The sequence below is a fragment of the Pistacia vera genome, unplaced genomic scaffold (genome assembly GCF_008641045.1).
Source record: "Pistacia vera cultivar Batoury unplaced genomic scaffold, PisVer_v2 Contig858, whole genome shotgun sequence".
Classification (NCBI taxonomy): domain Eukaryota; kingdom Viridiplantae; phylum Streptophyta; class Magnoliopsida; order Sapindales; family Anacardiaceae; genus Pistacia; species Pistacia vera.
Window position 1 is genome coordinate 131,121 of NW_022196732.1, and position 18,178 is coordinate 149,298.

Below are 18,178 nucleotides of genomic sequence, written 5' to 3' on the forward strand. Positions count from 1 at the left end.
AAAAGCCCAGATAAGCTCAGCCGGAGCTTGGGCTTTGGCCCGGTAAGCCTGAATGGGCTCAGGTTTTTACATCCCTAATCATATGAAAAAGACAGTTGATACTATAAAGTCTCCCATAAAAATTGATTTGATTAGAATCGCCGGAACCGGCAGCCAATTTTTGCCCCAAGAAGCGATTAAATTTGTCAATGCTGCCATTAACGGGCAACGGCTATTCAACGACTGTGAACTTTCCATTTTCTTTATAATTTTGTGAAGAACAATTTACTTAAATTGATTGATTTCATTTGATTAGTTAATTTTAAGTATTACATATGGGTACTAATGTCTCTCCCACATTAAAAATCAACTTAAGAATAATCTGACTATCAAAAGCTACTTAAATAGCTTTTGAAAATTCTATATAAAACTGATTATTCTAAAATCAAACTTAAGTTATAATCTCTTAATAAAGTACAACCTTTTCACACTTGTGTATACTCCCACAAGTTCATATGTAACACGTAAAAAGTTTAGCAAACTCAAAAAATTAAATTATAGAAGGGGAAGATGAAATTGCAATACCTCCGCCACAGAGTAGCAGACTACCAGAGTCTAACCTGTTTTTCAACAAAACCCGATCGAACAACAAGCTTTGCGATGAGGCCTGCAAATTGTACTCATCCAGATCATGCTGTTTTGATGTTACAATTTGTGGGTCACTATTTATTTTCTCTAAATCCTTCTCAAAATTCCTGACATACTTCATTATGTTGGGTTGGCAATCTAAGGTGTCACTTGGACTGAGACCAAAGGAAAACTTCCGACCCTCTAATTTATCAGTGCTGATTACACTGTCTTGATCACAAATGCGCTCTTTACTACTGCTACTAGCCGTCAGTTCCATAGCATCTCGGATACGCGTGAACCATCCTTCCTGTAAGTGTGACATTATCTGAAATTAGAAAACTACAATCCCGTTAATAATATGAGTAGGTATTGTTTTTTAGTTAAATTTCAGTACTTCAGCTTCTCACATCTCTCTGTGAACAGGAAAAGCTAAACGCGGAATAAACCACTAGTTGCATGATAGAGGAAACAAATCTCATTTCTATGGAATGATTAATAAAAAAAGAAAAGAGAAAGAACACAGGGAATGCATCTTTCCTATAAAGCAAATCAAACAAATCTATGCATAAAGAGTAGGATATAACGCTATGAGAAGGAAGAACTTTTTTCTTAAAGTTGCTCTGCTGTAACTCATTTTCCTAATGTTCAACAATTTGGTGCTTATGTTGAATGAATTAGGTAGCACTTAAAAACTAGGAAACAGGTAAAATAAACAGGATGTACTTTGTTACTTGGCTTCAACGACTCAAAATTCACCATTCAGAGACTAACCTTGTGGAAAGAGGATACAGTAAGTACCCTAAATATATATGTAAATACATGCTGCTTACACAGTAAATAAAGGCAAGCTCACAAGTAGTATTTAAGGGATGCCTCTTTCATTAATGTATACTCTATGAAATACCACGGACTTGTATATTTAATTTGCCTTAAAGGAGAGAAGCAGTGTGAATAGTAAAGGTCCTAAAGGATCCGACAGTCACTAAAATTGGATAAATTTTTGAGTAATTTGTTTCATTAATATGCACACTAAAATAGTTTGGAAAAAGAAAAGAACCAGAATAATAAATTAAATGCAGACATATGAGGCATGAACCTGTTTATCACTAAGGCAACTGTTGGGGCAGTAATTTGTGGACACGCTTGAATTTTCATGGGGTAAATAAGTATTATCACCAACCGTGGCAGCTACTCCCACTGAGTTAAAAGGTGGATCCTCTTGCGATGAGAAGTCAGAGCTATCGAACGTTGATAAGGATACACACTCATCGAAATAAGCCATGGCTTCGTCAGTTAGACGTCTTGACATCCTTCTTCTCTCAATGCTAGACTGCCATAGTATTCAGTAAAACTAAATTTGAGAAAAAACAAACAAGAAGTCAAAAAAAAATATATCAAGATACAACCTATGTAGAAAATTCCGAAGGTCTGTGGTGCAAATAATGCAATTGCATGAACTGCCCTCTCTGAAAAAACAAAAACTTGGATATTCCACACACATTATTAAATACATTGAACAAAATTGGCTGGCAGGACGGACGCAACAAATTGGATAAGAAACTATGATCCTGTGTGCTTCTGTGATTTCTTTAAGATGAATGAAAGCTGATCCTAAACATACATGAGCTCCCAACACCAAATTGTTCGTTCCTATATAAAGAAGTTTCAAATGCTTAACTTATATAATTGTGTAACCAGAGTAAGAAATGCATAAAATAATTTGGCTGAAGTGCCAAAAAGGCCTACTTTTCTTCCTGGACGGGATTTCTGCCCAGTAGGGGCCTTGGGATCCGGAAGTACTTCCTTCAGGATTCTACTCAGCTCTACCCCACGATGTTCCTCAACAGCCAGGTCTGCTCGAAGTTTTGTAGCCCGTTCCTGGGACTGCACATTAAAGATAGTATCTGCCATAAAAGGTCCAACAGAGAAGAGAAACCAAAAACAAGACAAACTAAAAAGTCAAAATTACGCAGTGTTTTCTTCTTTTTTTAATCTTAAATATTTATGGGGCTTAATCTATGTAGATCTGCGATTTTTTTTTTGTTTTATTTAATCATGTCTCAACATAAGTGTTCCTATATATAGTTTTACATATTTTTCCCTTGTTTTCTTTTCCTATAGAAAAGTTCAATCCCTTAAACTTGCTATCGAGCATCTTATGCTATGACGACAAACGTGACAAACATGGTAATTCCTGCAATAAACTTGCTATTGAGTATTCAGTGTAGATGAAACCTACAAAAACAGATGACATATGTGGTTGAAGATGAGGTGGCAAATGGCACATACAAGGGATTGATGGAATTGGCAGTAACTATGGAAGTCGACTGTGGTCAGCTTTGGCAATAATTTCTTCTGAAATTGCTGCGGATGAGCTAATGATAGTGAAGCTATCGTGGTTATCAGTAATGGCGTTGCCAAATTTGGAAAGATGAAAATATAAACTAAATGGTGGCCTCAATTATGAATGACGGTGAGGGAGGACTGAAGAGTCAAGTAAAATGACAATGAATAAACAAAATAAAATCTAAAAAATGTTAAAAGTGAAAATTTTAAAAGTACTTTTACCCATATAAAAAGTGGATTAGCTAAAGCTAAGAATTAAACAGTCCACCCTGTCAATTCATCATTTTCATACATAAATAAATAACTATATATGCAAATGCAAATATGTGCTCACCTTATCACTGGAGCAATATCTTAAATGTTAGCATCACAACATAAAAAGTTTCAAATGGCTCAGTTTACAATGAGGTTACCTGCTCTAGCTTTTTAGCATATTCTCTTCTTATGTCCAGAACCAATTCTACTGCACCTGGGCTCACCAAATCAGGAGGTATATCAGTTACACTAGTCATTGCAATACCAGAGGTATTATTTCTCTTCATAGCCTGAATTCATACAAAGAGAGGTCAAGTTATGAATTAACATAAAGCACAACAAGTCTAAAAACAAGAGACTGTAACGACCGGAACAAATAAATGTGACTAGTGCACTTATGTTTGAGGGAGAAAAACATGTAAACTTTCCATAACTGACAAAAAACATTCAAGTGACAGAAAAAGCTTAATACCATTTCAAAAAGATGAGATCATTCCTAAAACATATCCACAAAGGAGCCGTATAATTCATCTTGAAATATTAGCCTTTATATATTTTTCATAAGTCACTTTATTACAAATTTTCAGATATAAAAATTGAGCATATTCATATAAATCTTCTAAAAACCATAGGCAGAAGACAGCAAAACATACACTGACAATATTAAATCAACTTCCCAAGTCACTCTCCCCAAATATCAGATCAGATATACAAGGTTTTATTTTACCTTCTTCTTGCCAAAGTAGACCTTATGACTGAACTTTACAATAGATACCGAGAAAATATGAAGGATTTCTTCATTGAATATTTCCTAGCTTAATTTACACAACATTAAAGAATAATTCTCTAATATGTAACATGGATATACCAGCTAACAGATCACTTGTACATGCTATTTAAACAAGAAGAAAAATAACTAAAAGTAGGATGGCCAGGAAGCTATATGAACTTACAGTTTCAAGGTCATTTTGAATGTCAGCAATGGCACGCCTCACTTCAGATCGAACAGTTTCATATATACCATTAGAAGAAGTATCAACCCCCAAATTATCCCCTTGAAATGGCTGCAAGAGGAAAGGAAAACTGAGCTATATTCCAAAAAATGCTTTATCATAAAACCATGTAAGAATAAGTTACATTAAAAATTAGCAATCGAACAAAGTAACAACCTGAAAAAGATGTTTCTATTCTACTGTGAGGGGTATTAATACTGCTAGACACTTAGAAGAATAAAGAACATTTTTACAAGGATAAGGCAATCCTAATATGATGGTCCAAATCTTCCTGCACCAATCTTAGGAACTAAATCAGGAGCTTAAAGTTTCCATAATTAACACCCACATCTCACCTTCATCTGTTCACAAACTGCTTTAATAGTTTTCTCCTCGGCTTCTGAAAAAGAACTTGTCGAAACTCTATCTTCCCAATTTGGAGTTCTCATGGAAGACTACAAAAGAAACACAAAATCATTAATTAACAAAACAGACTAATACATTTTAACACAACGTCACAAAAGGGCTCTTCTATAATAATACCAAGTTTCCAGTAGAACGATCTGAAAATTCAAACGCCAAACGCTGACCCGGCGTAGTCCTCAAGCTTTTTGTTTGATCCAACGTAGCAGAACTACTTTTAACCAGTTCACTCTTTCTCCTATCACTTCTTTTCACAGATACACTATCTTCTTGCTCAACTTCACTCTGTCGAAAACCCAATTGAGCACTCAATCAAACAAACAGACCCAATTGAACATTCAATCAAACAAACAGACCCAATTGAACATTCAATCAAACAAACAAACCCAGTTGAACATTTAATCAATCAAACAAACCCACTTGAACACTCAATTACACAAAACTCATCTCAAAATTGAATCAAAACAGACAAACCCAGTTTAGCATTCAATCAAACAAAAAAATTCTCATCATAGTTTCCTTAATGACAAACTCGAACCTCAGAATTCACAGTTGGCCCTCTTGAAACAGGAGGCCGGGACACAGACCGAAAGCGCCGCCCAGTGTCCACCCTCGACAAGCTCCTGCCGATCCCGGAACCGGGTTTTCCACCGTCAGCATTTCTAGCCACGGAGCGGCCCCTCCTGGTATCTTCAGCACTTAAAGCTTTGGACTTTTTGGGTGAAATTTCACCAAGTTTGGAACTTTTGATGTCTTCAGGTGGTGAATTACCAGAACAAAAGAGAGGATTGTCTCTCTTAATCAAAAATTCATTTGAAGAAGAAGATGCAGAAACATCCAACTGGGTTCTTGAGAAAGCACTCACACTTCTTGATCTTCTTGGAGGGGCTTTCTTTGTTGAATCTTTCTTGGCGGTTTCTTTATCAGATGTTGTTGTTGTTGCTGCTTTGGTTGAAGAACTGAGCAAATTTTGTCTTTTTGAGGAGGATTTGAAGGCTGCAACCGCCATTTTTGATGGATTTTGAATGAGAAAAAGGGAGTGATTTTAGTTACATGGTGATGGAGGTGAAAACGAACGAGAAAGGGAAGGAGTGTAAGACAAAAAGATGGTGGTGGGGTGGCAGAAAGTGACTGATACAGTAAGGATTTGATTTGTCCACCATTGTTTTCACCAAAGAAGATTTGTCATATGCACAAAATTTGTTCTAAAGTGAAGGAAAATAAAATAAAATAAAAAATTATTAATTAAGACCTTTAATAAATAAAAAATAAAAAAGGAGATTAATAAATTTAATTAGATGATATTAAACTAGTTTTATGTTTATTAACGTTAAGTGTTTGTTTAAGTATAGAGATGACAAGGAATGACGATATTAATTATTGAATAAAATTATCACTAAAGAGTTTATTAAATAAAATTTATAGGAAAACTATTGAGATATATTTTCATTGTATTTAAATTTTTTATTACATGGTTATGAATATTTAATGTTAATTAAGAAATCCCATTCCTAATCGAATTTCCAAGTTAAAGCAATAACATAGTTAAGTAACCAATTCCATTTACTTTCTTAAGAATCAATTAGATATTGATTATTGAATGCCAATTTTATTAGTTTGTTCATGTAATAAAAAATTAAGTAAATTATATTATTAAGTAGTAAGTACTTAAATTTAATCCTCAAAGAGTTAAACCATATAATCCCACTTATAAATTCAACAGAAAATTAAAAAAAAAAAAAATATCATTCTATTAAAAAATGGATATATTAGAGTATGGGGCCAAATGCATTGACAACAATGGTAGACTTCTGATGTATTGAATGGTAGATTTGATAGAATTAGGTTTGCAACAATATGAGCCAAAAATAGAATATAATATCAAATTTTTGTATCATCTACGTGATAGTTTATGTAAAGATGAAGCATATCATCACATGACACTAATTTATGATCATAATTTTAAATCTTAATCATATAATATGTAATATTGTCACATGGTTTACCTTATTTATCAATGTTTAATTATATATCATGCCTTCATTAGCTTTGAGAACATTAATGAATGTATGGTTCTTTGAATATATAGTTAATTACTGAAAAATAACCATATCGTTAGAAATTAGACAATTTCCAAATATGAATGTTTAATTAATACTCAATCTTTAGGGTGAATATTTTAAATTTTTTCTCATGTTCATTTCTATCACTATTAAGATGGACTTTACCTAGATTTAAGAATGAATCAATTCTTAAGTTTTGACTGAAAAGTTCTTTTACCTATTTTTTTTCACTAATCTATTATTAACAACTTCTTCCCAACTCCTGACACTGTAAATAAAAAAAAAAAAGTTTTTTAGCCTGCAATGGATATTGATTATGAGTGAATTGATGATTATTTTTTGAGCCTTTTTTTTTATCATCTAATATATACTGAGGTTAGGTAAATAGCATGCTCAAGTCTGTCAAAAATTTATGGATAAAATGAACAAAAAGTTGTATAGGCCCAATATCCCATTTTATTTAGTTTTTCAGTCTATAATAAATTTCGATTATGGGTGAGTTGAGGCTATTTTTTGACTTTTTTTATGGTCTAATCAATACTGAGATTAGATAAATAGCATACTCAAGGCTGTCAAAAATCTATAGATAAAACGAGTAAAAAGCTGTATAGGATATTTGATACTTATCTCAAACAAACAAATAAATAAAGAAATAGAGAAAATCAAATTATTTATAACTATTCATGATTTGTTAGCTATAATAATAGATCTATGAATTATGGTGAACAAACAGTAGGGTGGCATGTACATTGGTCAAAAAGTTTCATAATTATCTTATCCTAAATAAATTATTTACATGTACCTATTAACTATTCAGTATCCTAATGAAAAATTAATTAAACACATGAAAGCGTTGTCGTAGGGAAATTCATTTTGAATTTGATAAATATATTACTTGTGAAGTATATATATGTGTTCGTATATATATACGAACCTATAATCGCGACCAAACACTAATTTTTTAAATCTTTGATTTGTATATTAAAAAAGTCATGACACCCCAACTAAGAATTTTGCCGTTCAATTAATAACCACTTAAAACTTGTGTTTGAATGATAGCTACAATACTAATTAAGCTTCTAACTCGGTCTGCCACAGCCACTTCACCGGCTTCTTCAACAAGACAAACACTAGGCTTACAAAGAAGCTCAATCCAACTAAACAAGTGACAATGGCAAGCCCTAAAGAAGGAGATAATATTACATATGTGCCTGTAATAAAAGCAACCACCATTGCTTCCATGGCGAGCACAGTGGCCCGATGGGCGTACATATTCAAATGCCAATATCTAGATGTGTCCACTGATACAAAGAAGTGGACAAGGACAGCGAAACTGAGCACCATGGCTATTGCATCCGTTATAATAAATGCTTGAAAAGAAGAATTTTTCGCTAGGATTGCAGTTCCTTGGTCTTGGTTTTGGCCTTGCCCTTCTTCACTTTGGTAATTACCAGGCATTGTGAAAGCTGCTGCGAAGGTTACTGTTGCTATGAGTTTGACTACTACTAATTGAGACGGTTGTGCTTTCGCCACCTCACTGGGCATTTCATTTTGCTGTCTTCCTCTTCTACGAATAATAGCTCGTCGATAGGGTCCGGTTTCAACACATAATTGTCGGATTTCTTCCTGTGATACATATTGCTTTAGTATTATACAATATAAACAAGCAAATTGAAATAGCTAAACAAGAATTTGAATCTTGTACATATACTAGTCAGATCTTCAGTGTGGATGTTATGGAGTTTTAATGTGTGGATCAAAGGTGAGCAACAAGTTGCTACCTTCATGAAATGCAAAATGAAAAGCCAACAACCGGTCGCTCGCCTTTGGTCCGCAACTTAAAAAACTTCAGAATGTCTTATATGTATAGGAAGATTCTTAAGTGGGGACGTCAATAAAGATAAAAGGTAAGTGTTTGGTTACTGACTTTTGATTTTAAGGTTTGTAGAGTTAGCGACCAGATGCTCAACTATAACCCCCACATTAAAAATTTAAATACCTCCACATTAGAGATTAACTATAATAGAGTCTCATTGGTTGTATATGTGATCAATCTATTTGGGGAAAAAACCTTATTTAATTTGTGAATAAAAAAAAGTGTAGATATACGTTATCTGTGATGAGTCTATTGGAGAACTAAACATATATTTTGTTGGTGTGATGGCTTTATACGGTAATGTTTTATCAATTAAATGAAGCGCATCGTTTTGAGCCAAGTATGAGATCAATCCTGATCGTTGGCTGGCTAGAGATCCAACGGAGGAAACGAAGTCTAAAGGTCAACGGTATAGAAGCAGGCAAACAATCTGAATCAAACAGATTGAACCTTTTTGTATCTTTTCTTCTCTATCGAACAAGTCTGTATCTGCTATGGTTTGGGTTTGTTTGTGGTCTTGAATCTTGTAGCTGTAAGTTTGAGTGGTTGGTTTGCAGGCCATTTGAGGGTACTAGGGTTCACAGGGTATTTGGGATACTAGATCTGTGTCTCTAGGGTGTTACGGGTTTTGAAGAAGATCGGGAAATGGTTTAATCGTGTGTAGAAGTTTATACTGTAATCTTGATCAATATAGTGCAACGAGCTTGCTGGATTCTTGAGCTCAACGTGGACATAGCTTGTTTATACTAAGTAAGTGAATCACGGTAAATCTTGGTGCTCTATGTGTGTGTATTCTGTTGGATCTGTGTTGTGTGGTTTTCTGCTTTTTTTGGTTGATCTGGTGTGTGCGTTATAACAGTGTTATCAGAGCGTAGGAAAGAGGATCAAGAGAGAAGAATCAAAGTCTAATTTTTCGATCTGAAATTTTTAGGGTTTCTTTGATTGTCGAAAAATTGGGGGTTTCTCAATTTTAAGGTTTCAAATCAAAATTGGGGGTTTCTTAATTCTAGGGTTTCAAATCAAAATTGGGGGTTCATAGCGTAGGTTTCTAATCGAACGGGCTTAGATTTCATATAGAGTAGAAATCCAGGGTTTCTTTTCTCATTTTCTTGAAATTCAAGAACGAGTCTGAATTCTTGAATCTACAACCTCGTCAACCAAAAACCAAACACTCACCATGTCAAACACCTCCACCCGAATGGAAATCTCCCAATATGATGGGATGATTGACTTCGGGAGTTGGAAGAAAAAAATGAGAGCACTACTCTCCCATAATAAGGTGGCAATCGCACTGGAAGATGACATCAAGAAGTGGCCGGAGTAAAAACTGAAAAAGAAGGAGGAGATCAATGAAGGGGCTTACAACCTGATAGTCTTGAATCTGTCCGACAGTGTTCTTAGGAAGGTAGACGGGATTGAATCACCACTGGAATTATTGGGTAAACTTAACATTTTATATGCTTTATAGTTTGCCCTAATTTGGCTTTTCTGAAGGGTACTTTATTCTCGTATAAAATGGATAGTTCTAGGAGTATAGAGGAGAATCTAGACGAATTCTTAAAAATGACTTTGATCCTAAAAGGAACAGATCAAGAACTAGGAAATTCTAGTCTAGCAATGATCCTTTTGAACTCACTGCCAGAAGACTACCAAGTAGTCAAAAATGCATTACAGTACTCTGGTACTGTACCAAACCTAGATCTAATAGTAGTAGGGCTTAAGGCTAGAGAATTAGAACTGAAAGTCTAGAAAGAAATGGGTCAAACCTATTTGTCAAAAGCAGAGTAGAGTCCAATTAGACAGGGAAGAGTAATTCTATGCATCAGGGGAATAAGAATAAGAAAAAATGGAAGGGTAATAACAAGAATAAAGAAACTAGAAAATGTTTTTTCTGTAATAAGGCTGGTCACATTAAAAAGAATTGTTTTAATTGGATCAAGAAGCAAAAACAAGGGAACACATAAAGCAACCTAGCCACCACAAAAAACCTGTTAGATGAACTTGAGGTGCTTACAGTGTCAATGTCTGACACTGCTAATGAGTGGGTGCTGGACTTTGGGTGCTCTTTCCATATGAGTCCGAACAGAAACTAGTTCTAGGAGTTTGAAGTCACTGATTCAGAAACAGTTTACATGGGGAACAACAATGCATGTAGGGTTAGAGGAATATGCTCCATAACTCTAAACTTTGACACTGGTAAACTGGTTAAATTTACAAAAGTTAGGTACATCCCAGAACTTAACCCTAGGTACCTTAGATGAATCAGGCTGCATTTATAAGGCAGAGAATAGATGCATGAATATATATAGAAATAGAAACCTAATTCTGAAAGGAGAGAAAAAGAATGGGCTTTACATACTCTGTGGGAACGACTCCCCAAACTGTTTTAACTCAGTGCTTAAGTCTATTAACCTGTCCACTACAGAAAAGTGACATCTTAGATTAGGTCACATGAGTCAAAGAGGAATGGATATCCTGAATTATCAAGGTCAGTTTGGAAAAGATAGTGTCTCTTCACTAGAGTTTTGTGAAAACTGCATATTAGGAATACAACACAAAAACAGTTTTTAAAAGGGAATACACCTAGCCACTAGCCAATTTGAATACATTCATTCTGACCTGTGGGGACCTGGGAGAGTTAAAACCTATGGGGGAAATAATTACTTTATGTCTCTGGTAGATGATTACAGCCGAAAGGTTTGGGTTTACCTTTTAAAGACTAAGGATCAAGCCTTAGAAAAGTTTAGGGAATGAAAACTCCTAGTGGAAAACCAGATGATAAGAAGGTTAAAGTCCTCAAAACTGACAATGGGTTAGAGTTCTGCAACCAAGAGTTCGATAAATTATGTAGTGATCAAGGGATTTTGAGGCATAGGACTATGAAATACACTCCTCAACAGAATGGGGTGGCTAAGAGAATGAACAGAACCCTCTTGGATAAAGTTAGGTGCCTGCTTATCACCTCTAAACTTCCCACCTCTTTTTGGGGAGAAACCCTAACTACCCCAGCCTACGTAATAAATAGGAGCCCCTCTACTGCCATTAACCTAAAGTGCCTAGAAGAGATGTGGACAGGAAGAAGACTTGACCTAAGACACTTAAGAGTATTTGGCTGTGCTGCATATGCACACTTTGCTGGAGGAAAGCTTGAACCAAGATCAACTAAATGTGTCTTCTTAGGATACCAAGAAGGAGCAAAAGGGTACAGGCTTTGGGACAGGGAGTCACCTGGGTTAAAATTGTAGTGAGCAGAGATGTGATATTTAATGAGGGTGTTTTTCCTTGTAAAGATACTAACCCTGATGTAGGTTCTACTTCAAGCTCAAGGGAGAGTTCTAGTCAGCCTGGGGCTACACCAATTGAGGTGGAGCTTCCTGTCCAACCCCAAACCCTGCAAGAAACTGAAACCATCTAGGAAACTGAAACTGTTCCTGAACCTGGAGGAGAAACTGGACATCTTGATCAAAAACAAAAGGATGAGACAGAAATAGCTAAAGACACTGAAACTCAGCCTGAAAACTTGCAAGACTACTAACTTGCAAGAGATAGGGCCAAGAGACAGGTAAGAATTCCCACAAGGTTTTCATATGCTGATCTCATTTACACTGCCCTTCTTGCAGGTACAGAAGTGCTAAGAATCAAACCTGAAATGTATGATGAAGCAGTAAACTAAAAGGAAATGGATAAATGGAGGACTGCCATGGAAGCTGAGATGAAGTTTTTGGAGGTAAACAAAACCTGGGTTCTAGTACCAAAGCCAAAAGAACAAAAGGTAATCCAATGCAAATGGTTGTTCAAACTGAAGGACGTTATAACTGCTAAAGAACCCCTCATGTATAAGGCCAGATTAGTAGCCAAATGCTTTACCCAAAGGGAGGGAATAGACTTTAATGAAGTCTTTTCCCCGGTAGTCAAGTATAAAACAATTAGGTTAATGCTGTCCATAGTAGCCCACCTTGATTTAGAACTTGAACAGTTAGATGTAACCAATGCTTTCCTTCATGGAGATCTCAAGGAAGAGATCTACATGAGTCAGCCTATAGGGTTCATAGATCCGAAGACCCCTAACCATGTCTGCCTACTGCTTTAGTCATTGTACGGCCTAAAACAATCCTCTAGGCAGTGGTATAAAAGGTTTGACACATTCATTGTGAGTATAGGTTGCACTAGGAGTAAATACGATAATTGCTTCTACTTTGCTCTAAATGGTAACCTGTCTGTTTACTTACTGTTGTGTATGGATGACATGTTAATAATTAGCAAGTCTAAGTCTCTAATATGTGAATTGAAGAAAAAACTTAATACTGAGTTTGAAATGAAAGATTTGGGGGATGAAAAGAAGATTCTAGGCATGCAAATTGACAGAAATAGAAATAAATGTGAGCTGAGAGTCCACCAGTGTTCATACTTGCACAAATTAGTGGAAAAATTTGGGATGGCAGGGGCAAAACCTGTTACTATGCCACTGGCCAGTCACTTCACATTGAGCAAAACACAATGCCCTAGAACTGAAGCTGAACTGATTATGATGGAACACATACCATATGCAAATGTGATAGGATCCCTAGCACTAGGCCTGACTTAGCTTTTGTAATATCCTTACTCAGTAGGTATATGTCTAACCCTGGTATGGAACATTGGACTGCCCTAAAGTGGGTTCTTAAATATGTAAATGCCACATTGAATGTTGGACTGAATTACTGTAAAAGGACCCCTTCACTTGAGTTGGTTGGTTTTGTAGACTCGGATTTTGTAGGTGATAGGGACTCCAAAAAATCAACTACAATATACTACTTCACCCTAGGTGGAAACTACATCAGCTGGAAATCCCAGTTACAGCCGATAGTTGCATTATCCACGATTGAAGTTGAATACGTGGTTATAGCTGATATTTTTAAGGAGGCAATCTGGCTTAAAGGAATTCTCAGTGAAGCAGAATTGACCAATAAGAGGCTTGTAATTTTTTCTGATAGTCAGAGCGCAATTCACTTGAGTAAGAATCCAGTATACCATGAACGAACCAAACACATAGATGTCCACTACCATTTTGTCAGAGACCTGATCTCAAGGGAGGAGATAATACTATTAAAGGTACCGACTGAAGATAATCCGGCAGACATGGGCATAAAGACTATCACTCCTGCCAAGTACTTGTTATTCATACAGTAGGCAAGAGTGATCAGAGCAATGAAGGATCCAAGAAAGAGTGAGCTGCACTACAGTCACAAATAAATCCATCAAGGTGGAGATTGTTGGTGTGATGGCTTTATACGGTGACGTTTCATCAATTAAATGGAGCGATGTCGTTTTGAGCCAAGTGTGAGATCAATCCTGATCATTGGCTAGCTGGGGATCCAATAGAGGAAACGAAGTCTGAAGGTCAACGGTATATAAGCAGGCAAACAGCCTGAATAAAACAGATTGAACCTTTTTGTATATTTTCTTCTCTGTCGAACAAGTCTGTATCTGCTAGGGTTTGGGTTTGTTTGTGGTCTTGAATCTTGTAACTGTAAGTTTGAGTGGCTGGTTTGCAGGCCATTTGAGGGTACTAGGGTTCACTGGGTATTTGGGATACTAGATCTGTGTCTCTAGGGTGTTACGAGTTCTGAAGAAGATCGGGAAAGGGTTCAATCGTGGGTAAAAGTTTGTACTGTACTCTTGATCAATATAGTGCAGCGAGCTCGCTGGATTCCCGAGGTCAACATGGACGTAGCTTGCTCATACTGAGCAAGTGAACTATGGTAAATCTTGGTGCTCTGTGTGTGTGTATTCTGTTGGATCTGTGTTGTGTGGTTTTCTGTTTGTTTTGGTTGATTTGGTGTGTGCCTTATAACATATTTAAATCTGCATTACTTAAAGTGATAGGACTTAGTTCTTTCTATAACAATAATTAAGTTGAAAGAGTATTTATTATTACCTTCAGCTGGGGAGAACCATAAAATAATACATCTTCGACATTATTAATATGCTTGTTATAGGCAGAACGGAACCCTCCAACTTCTTCTATGACTTGAAAGAACGAGTCAGGACGTCGGGCAGCTAGCACATGGAGAGGAGGGTTTCCTTTGCCATTTGTCTCCTGTATCAGATTGCTTATAATATTCTTGAAAGACCTATTTCTTAGAAAATTATTCAATGATTTAACGGTTACACTAGTCATGGAAGTGAAGAAAATTCCATCCCATTTCGTCGACCAATTCACAGCAATCAGGACATTGGAAAATAATTGCTTCCATTATGTTTGCATGCCCTTGGCCGGCTGCTAGATGAAGAGCTGTCATCTTTCTATCTTTATCAACAATGTATGCTGCAGATTCATCGGATTTCAAAAGCCATTCCGCAGCATGAAAACAACCATAATATGCAGCGTAATGAAGTGGAGTCCACCCATTTTGGTCTTTTTCTTTTGTTAAACTATTCTTTTTCTCAAGTATTTTTCTCGTTGTCCCTAAAATAAAATAAAACAAAAAAAAAACATATATAAAAAATAAAATAAATATATAAGAAAGCACTCTAAATTGGATTGTAAATAATTTCTTGTACTTTTTATGGCACAAGTTTACCTGACATTCCGGTGTACATATAGCCCACCAACTATGTATTACTTGTATGTCGCATGCACTAATGTAGTATATTTTCATTGACAAGTTATACATGCAATAAATCATTATAAAAACACGAGATGAACCTATACATATTCTTCCTTGGAATTCCTTTATTTCTCTTTTTAGATCATAACGTAATTCTCATTGCTTTCCTCCCTTTTTCAACTAATTGTTCTTATGCAAGGGCAAAGTGTTCAAACAAAAGGTGATTTCATAGAACCCTCATATTAGGATCAATCTGAGAATTTTTAAGTTCTCCATTCATGCCAGTTCAATAATACTACACCCACAAACCACTTGAATCGAGGGAAGTGGTTTGTGGGTGTAGTATTATTGAATTAACAAACTTATCTTCTAATAACTGACTTAACAACCTAGCATCAACAGAACAAAACTAACATCCTGCTCAATGGTGGAGCTTTTAGAGAGGGCTAGCCCGGGCCAGCTTTGCACAAAATTTTTTATAAATTTTTAAGTAATCTATTTATGTTTTAAATTTGATATCTCTTTAGAGAAAGGACATCCAACTCTAATGATTCATCATATTTGTTTGTCCATTTTGAACCCAAATTTCAATTAATTTAAATATATATTTGTATAACAAATGCAATTTAAGGAATAAGGTTCAAGATGTCGCTATGACTAGATGCATATATTTTTTTAGTTAAAAAATTCTCTCACATTGTGACGATTTGCTTAAAAAAAGGTGTTAATCAAGAAGTTTTTATGTCACTGAAAAAAAACAAAAAAACAGAAAATAAGCCCGGGTAAAGAAACTTATTGGCTAAGCTCCTGATCGTTCGTTCATACTTCTTCTTCTTCTTCTCTCAAATACATACCCTATACGAAGAATCACGAGGAAGAAGCTCAAGCCGATTAAACAAGTGGCAATGGCAAACCCCAAAGAAGGTGATAACACTGCATATGTGCCTGAAGAAAAAGCAACCACCATTGCCACTATGGCTGACGAGATGAGAAAACGAGTATGTGCACGATAAAACCAAAATCTGGACAAGTTCCATGATGCAAAGAAGTGGAGAAAGACAGCGGCGAGGGAGAGGACGAAGGCTGTAGCATCTGTTATAACAAAAGCTTGAAAAGCTGCTTTTCTACTTAGGAATGCCGTGCCCTGACGAGGGCCTTTTTCACTTTGGTAGCCACCGGGCATTGTTAAAGCTGCTGTGAAAGTTACTGTTGCTATGAGTGTAACAACCACCAATTCAGAATCTTTTGTTTTCTCATATCTGGGGAGTCTATGAAATATCCAGAATGGACTTTTACTAATAATACCTCGTCGATATGGTCCAGTACCATCAGAATTTGACAATTCTTGGATCTCTTCCTGTGATACACATTGAATATTACTCAAAGCAATATAAGAAAAGTAAATCAAATTAAGATATTGTAGAAAATTTTAATGTAAAAGTAGTAATGAAATATTAATTATAAATACAAAAACACCATTTTACTAACATGCAATGCCTGATTAGTTGATGTTACATACTTTGTGTTTTAAGGTCATGATGTTTGTGATTGAAATGGAATGGGAATTGTGCATTGGGAATGGAAATCGAAGAACGGAAATGTTACCAAGTAATGGAATCCCATTCCATTGTTTGCGTGTAATATGGAGTGTTGATGGAATAAAATAAAATTTGTAGTTTTTGGACAAAAGTACCCCCAATTTATCTTATTTAATAGATACAAAATTTTATTTTTTATTTAAATAAACAATTTTCAAAGTTTGAAAAAAAAAAAATTAAAAATCTAAAAAGATTCGAAAATTGAAAAAATTTAAGTTGGTTAATGCAATCAAAGTGGTCAATCAGCTACCTTCTGTCGTGCTTCCAACGTCACAGCCAATGCATAGACTCTTAAAGGTTGATGATCTACCAATCTGGGCGAATCTCGACCATCAAAGACCAGCGAGTGACATCACACGGAGTGGCCATGACCAAGGACCACAGCGTGATGTCACTAAGGCAATCTTTTAGATTTAAAAAATAAAAAAATAAAAAATAAAAAAATAAATAAATTCTTTTTAAAATTTCAAATATTTAATCTTTAATATTTTAATAAAATAATTATATTTTAAGTTAATTTCTTTGGGGGTAAAATGAGAAATTAGAATTTAAAAAGAAGTAAATTGGATATTTTAACATTCAATTACCAATAATGAATGACATTCCTCCCAATTTGAGAGGAATGCTGTGCCACCGTTTTTCAAAGAATGGGAATATAATTCCTTATGCCACTTCTATGAACCAACCCAGGGATAAGAAATAAAGTTTTTATTCTATAGTACATTCACCCTAACTAAACATGACCGAATGTCTCACTCGAAAACTTTTTCCAGCCAATACCATAAATGCTTATTGTTCATACTTCAACTTTTTTTTTTTTATATTTAAAACGGGACAAAAATTAATTAAGATATATATGATAATGCTTGTTATACATGCTTAAATTAAACATAGCAGCTATTGGCAACTACAAACAAATCAAATCCAATAGATCTAAAAATTCAAAGGGACAAAAACAATGAACAATTACCTATAAACTATTTTCAGATTATACTTCTTCAATTATTAATATATGATTTAGTTAGAGTTCAAAAAATATATGACATACTTGGAAAATGTTAAAGGACTGCTGATTGAAGATAAGATTTAGGTCTGATGAAAAGAGGAGTGAATGAGATGTACACAATATGGGTAAAATTGTTCAAAATTAGGGTGAAAGTTCTTAGTTACAAATGCATTTTTTAATTTGATTCCTGAAAAAGGGGTCTAAAGAGAGTTACAGAAAAAGGGAATGTTGTGAGTGAATGTTGAAACGGCGTCGTATTGAATTTAATGGAACGGTGTCGTTTGTGAGACAGCTCCTGAATGATCCTGACCGCTAATTCAGAAGGAAAGCCAACGGCTGAGATCAATCCTCCAGTCAACGCTATAAAAGGTTTAGGGTTCCTGTTATAACAGTAGATCGAACAAAAATTGAGAGCAGGTT

The 18,178-nt window shown here is 35.3% G+C and overlaps 2 protein-coding genes across 7 annotated transcripts; both read right to left on the minus strand.

The window, feature by feature from the left end:
* Positions 1 to 413: 413 nt before the first annotated feature.
* On the minus strand, positions 414 to 5,771 carry LOC116118751. Of its 6 annotated transcripts, none has more exons than XM_031404724.1 (8): positions 5,164 to 5,769; positions 4,746 to 4,910; positions 4,559 to 4,657; positions 4,164 to 4,274; positions 3,369 to 3,500; positions 2,410 to 2,493; positions 1,706 to 1,939; positions 414 to 934 (listed from the first exon to the last, which is right to left on the minus strand). In XM_031404724.1, exons 1-8 carry the CDS (start codon positions 5,632 to 5,634, stop codon positions 530 to 532), a joined length of 1,701 nt encoding a protein of 566 aa, XP_031260584.1. In that variant the 5' UTR covers positions 5,635 to 5,769; the 3' UTR covers positions 414 to 529. The 6 variants fall into 6 exon arrangements, 5 of the variants coding, with proteins under 5 accessions (XP_031260584.1, XP_031260582.1, XP_031260583.1 ...); XM_031404722.1 differs by having other exon boundaries at positions 2,356 to 2,493; positions 5,164 to 5,767; XM_031404723.1 differs by having other exon boundaries at positions 414 to 916; positions 2,356 to 2,493; positions 5,164 to 5,765.
* Positions 5,772 to 7,759: 1,988 nt separating this feature from the next.
* On the minus strand, positions 7,760 to 15,134 carry LOC116118741 (ankyrin repeat-containing protein At5g02620-like). The gene is made up of 4 exons (XM_031404713.1): positions 15,128 to 15,134; positions 14,759 to 15,012; positions 14,482 to 14,643; positions 7,760 to 8,314 (listed from the first exon to the last, which is right to left on the minus strand). The coding sequence occupies exons 1-4, from the start codon at positions 15,132 to 15,134 to the stop codon at positions 7,760 to 7,762; spliced, it is 978 nt and encodes a 325-aa protein (XP_031260573.1).
* Positions 15,135 to 18,178: the final 3,044 nt, after the last annotated feature.